Source organism: Hibiscus syriacus, unplaced genomic scaffold (assembly GCF_006381635.1).
Source record: "Hibiscus syriacus cultivar Baekdansim isolate YM2019G1 unplaced genomic scaffold, ASM638163v2 tig00020958_pilon, whole genome shotgun sequence".
Lineage (NCBI taxonomy): Eukaryota > Viridiplantae > Streptophyta > Magnoliopsida > Malvales > Malvaceae > Hibiscus > Hibiscus syriacus.
Window position 1 is genome coordinate 40,250 of NW_024062504.1, and position 4,973 is coordinate 45,222.

The 4,973-nt window shown below is 34.2% G+C and overlaps 1 protein-coding gene across 1 annotated transcript; it reads right to left on the reverse strand.

Moving 5' to 3' along the window:
* Window positions 1-2,321: 2,321 nt before the first annotated feature.
* Window positions 2,322-3,523, reverse strand: LOC120209942 (transcription factor MYBS1-like). The gene is made up of 2 exons (XM_039208814.1): window positions 2,971-3,523; window positions 2,322-2,860 (listed from the first exon to the last, which is right to left on the reverse strand). The coding sequence occupies exons 1-2, from the start codon at window positions 3,387-3,389 to the stop codon at window positions 2,398-2,400; spliced, it is 882 nt and encodes a 293-aa protein (XP_039064745.1). The 5' UTR covers window positions 3,390-3,523; the 3' UTR covers window positions 2,322-2,397.
* Between the last annotated feature and the right edge of the window lie 1,450 nt (window positions 3,524-4,973).

Below are 4,973 nucleotides of genomic sequence, written 5' to 3' on the forward strand. Positions count from 1 at the left end.
GCATCGCTACTTTCCTCTATAAAACTTAAATTTTAACCCTACAAAGAAAAATATTGATACTAATTCATCTATTATTGATTCTCAATATTAGAACTACTATATTTCATTCGAGAATCACCCCAAACTAATCCTAAACATTTTTTAAGCCCTAAGGTGATTTTTAAAGCTTGTGAAAGTAATTAAAGATCATAATATACCATTTTCATGCTTTTCTTAATCTATCACATGAATCAATAAGCATCCCAAGTCACCTAACATGCTTCATCACCTCATATAATAAAATAAAACTAAATTTAATAAGTTACAAGTAAGAAGAGTTAAAAGCGTGTTAGTTCAGCTTTCAAGCAACTCAAATCTTCCCTATCTCAACCTAGAGCCAAATCCCTCTTACTCTTGCTTGTTGGGGGTAGGGGGTTCACACAGATATTCCACTAATTCAAATCCACCAAAATCATTTAAACATCAACACAATGGTTGCTTAACTACAATTCTTTTATATGAAAATTTGATGCAAACATTGAAGGAAGCTCTTCAGCGGCAGAAATAAAGAAAAGATAGTGGGGGATATGGCCCAAAAAAATTAAATATCATCATTTAGATTCTTAAAATTTTCAAAATATTTAATTTAACCACTCCAAAATTTTTAGAAATTCATATTAGACTTTAAATTTTTTTGAATGTTCTTAATTAAATCCCTCTCATAATTTTTAAAAAATCTTATTAAGCCTATCAAAATTTCAAAAAATTTAGTTAGACCATAGTTTTTGGTAAAATGTAAACTAAACCCTTCAAAAAATTTAAAATTTTTAATTTAAACCTCTAAGTTTAAATTGGTCCCCCTAAACTCTATCAACAAGTTTTGCCATTAAAGTTCTTGTAGTTTAAACCCTCCCAAAACTCAAAGTAAGCTCAAAAACATCATTAAAGAAGATAGTGAGTTTAATTTGAAGTTCATTGTCCTAAGACCATGGATTTTGCCTTCAAATTTCGGATTGGAGGAAGAAAATAGAAAAAGGTAAAGTCTTTACTAATTGTCTAGCAAAATCGAAGAGAGAAGAAGAAGAAGGTGACACGGAAAAAGAAATGTACTCTACAATATACCCCCATAAACCCAACGTCAAATCAGTTAAAAACCCTACTAAATAAGACCTGATTTTCCTCTATGGACAAATTATGCTGTAGGTCCCTTTTATTTTATTTCAAGCTCATAATCCCCTTTTAGTTTCTAATTAAGTCAATTTCTCATCCAATTAAACTTAAATTCAACCAATGGAACCTCTATACGATAATTAATCTATTCAATTAACTCCGGATAACGCTCGGACGTTCATTCAAAAATTCGAGTGTGGGAGAAACCAAGTGAATGAAACAAAACCTCAAAGCGCCCACTTCTGTAAGCCTTTCTTTCATTGAAGTTACAAATTGAAAAAAAAAAAAACATTACAACAACATGCTTTTAATCTGTACCATTATGGTGGTTTAGTTCAAGAATTGTATTTGTAGTTTTGATTCAAATTTTACGTGGTGCTTTTCTAGGATTTGGCTTTCACTTATGTATGAGATGAAATGATCGTGGGAAACAAAGGCAGTGGTCGATGGATTGAATTCTCTTTGAGATTTGAGTGAATCGAAGGTTGGATTCGGATTTTGGGGATCATAATAGGTAATTTAAAAGAAAAATCAGAATCTAACATTCGTTGCCGATGGTGATTGGTGTGGTGGGCGGATGCGAAGAACGTGACCAAAATCTAAGTTGGTGACCAAAAATTTCAATGATTAAATTGAAAAATAATTAAACTTGAGTGAGAGTAAAGTTTAGTGAGAAAAATTATAATTTAACCATGATAAAATTGTAATTAGTTCTAGCATTAACGTTCCTCCCATCAGCTAATGGATACAAGTTCTAGCATGTTAAGTGATCTGGTCTTGAGTTGCATTTTAGGATGTTGTCTAATCGACTCTACAACCATGTTAATGTCCCTCGCTTCCCATTAAACTCCCTCGTGTTCATTGGAATGTTCCCAAAAATCTAATCAGTATTTTTTATGAAGGATTTAAATAGTGTTCCGTTATCGTAACAACACTCGTTATATAGCAATATTGGTGCTGTCCAAAACAGTTATTGTATGACGGCGATACCCGCAGTCATATTAATAGTGTCCGTTGTGTCGGCAATTGAAAATGTGAGAGCAGCCGCAATTTAAATCCCTGTTTCCAATAGTTAAAGTAAACTCTCATGCTTCACCATCGATTGTGAAGCCCATATGCCGATAGATTACTACAAGAAGAATGAAAAGGAGCTCTCTGATATGATCTATCTACTTTATTCCTTCTGCATACTTCATGTTCAAAAAATACAGAGTTTGTTATGTTACCCTTCATGATTGAAATTCACACTTATTGGTGCATAGTTGGTGGAGCCATTGGATAAGCAACAGGGACAATGTAAGAAGGGGATTGGGGATGGTGACCTGGAGGAAGCATAATCGGAGTTCCTACAGCAGATCCCATATGACCCGGAGCAGCAATCGGACATCCGACCGGCGCTCCATACATGCCTAAACCAGGCAAATGCGGCTGAGCCCTGTGCTTCACCGATTGCCCCAGGGCTACTCCGCCGGGTAGGTTTGCGTTTCCCTGTTGGCCAGTGATGGGTGATTGATGAGATGTATCCCCATTGTTGACACTCGTGATGTCGTGGATGCTAGATCGCCGTCGATCTCTGTTCATCGAATTTAAACGGATGAAGTACTTTTGGGCATGGCTAGCCACCTGTGTCGGAGTTCTCGATATCACGAATTTCCTCGAAATGCTCTTCCAATCTCCTTTCCCAAACTTGTCTAAACCAAGTAGAAACAACCTGTATAAACACAAGTAATTTTGCTTGTGACAACAAAAAGAGGTCAAGGGGCACCAAACACAGAATTAGTACCAACAAATAAACACACTGAAAGTAGTAGAGGGGAATACCTATGCTCTTCTTCAGTCCATGGAATTCCTTTCCTTCGTTCTTGGTCCGACCTCGAACTTCCTTCCCCTCCATGTCCACTCGAGTCAACCGCTAACCCCGAAAACCCGTTTCCATAACCGGAATCCGATCTCCTGTCAGAATTAGCAGCGGTAGAAACTCCATGAAAATGATCTTTAGTAGAGGAGGAAAGTTCCTCTCCTTTATAACAAGGAAGTGGCACATGACCAGCCTCTATTGCAGTAACATCCTCCACTAGTATTTCATAGTGTTGCTTCAATTCCTCAACACTTTTACTAGGAACCATGGAAGAAATCTTCTCCCACTGGTCTTCGGATTCCTCCTCCTCCATCCAATGCATCGCAATCACGTTTTCGAATGCCTTGTCTTCTTCCCTGCTCCAGACAACACTTGCTGCCATTCTAAATTACCCTACAAATATTCAAATTTACCCTATAGGCGTGGAATTTCCGAAATGGTCACGGAACTCCGAGCTTGAAGAAGTATTCTCCTATGTTGAATATCTTGGTTGCATTAGAAAGGAAAGAGTGTAGGATAAGGTGTACGGGAGGATAATAGGATATAGTATAGAATATATTAAGGGGGAATAAAACGAAAAATATATGTAAAATGAAATTGGTAAGGACCACTTTGTAAGTATAATTGTCATGTTCGTATGTAAAAGAAATAAAATAAACTTTCGTTTTCAATTCTCTCTAATCATAGAGGGGGAAAAATCAGGGGAGAAGAGGTCCCACAGAATCTTTTTAAAACACTACCACCACGCGCGCATTTTCACATTTTTCTCTCTTACGAAAATATATAATTCAGGCAGGGAGAATTTTCACATTTTTATTCCTTCTATAGTTCTATTAAAATTTATTGTGTTATTTTAAATTAAGACAAATTAAATAAGTTTTCGGGACTAAACTATCATTATATCATATCACATCACTATTTTTGTTAAATTAACGGTTAAACCTATCGTTGAGATACCAAAATAAAAAATAAAATGTAATTTTAGCTATGATTTTATAAACAAAAATAATAGTTTGATGACCAAAACATAAATATAAAAATAAATGATCTATCAAAGAGGTAATTTACCCTTAACATATCATACTCATACATATAAATTATAAATTTATACGGTACACAACATTTTCAGATACGCGCATTTTCTAATTATTTAGGATAAAAATTATTTCTTAAACACTAAATATTTTTGTTAATATCATATATGACACGTAAACAAATTTACACACATACTCAACAAGAGTAAAGTCATGATGAACTTCAAATATGAAAATTTTGATTTGAACATAATTATAAAATCATATTTTGTTTACACATCTTTATATTTTCAAAGTTTTAACACGATAATTAGTAAGATTAATATGAATACTTTGAACGGTTATGATTTTTTTTTCAATAGAATATTATTCAGTCATTTATGACAATGTTTCATCCAAAAAAATTATTTTCCTTACACTACAGAAAAAGAGGGTTTTCGCGGTGTTTTTAGATAAAACGTCTAATTTTACACACAACGTAGCGTTTATGAATTGAACACTGCAAAGTTGAAACATTGGTGGCGTTTATGTATTAGCGTCACAATATGCCCATATATTTCTTGGAGTTTAAGCAAAAAACGCCACAATAAACTGATATACAAAGGCATTTGTGTTTGAACGCTACTATCGTCGCGCACCATAGTGGCGTTTTTTAATTATATTAGGTTCATGCTCTGTTTATTCTAGTTGATTTCTTAGGTGGTTTCTTAGGTTCATAGTCTGTTTATTCTAGTTGTTAAATTATATTACATTTCACTTGAAAGTTGAACTACATTACTTAATTCGAGTCCTATCATGGTTGTTCTCTGATATTGTTACAGGATATATTAATTTTGGGCAATAAATAGTACAATTAAAATTTGTAAATTAGTTTCGATTAGCGGCGTTTAAGGATGAAAAATGCCACTAAAGGTCTACACATTTGCGGCATG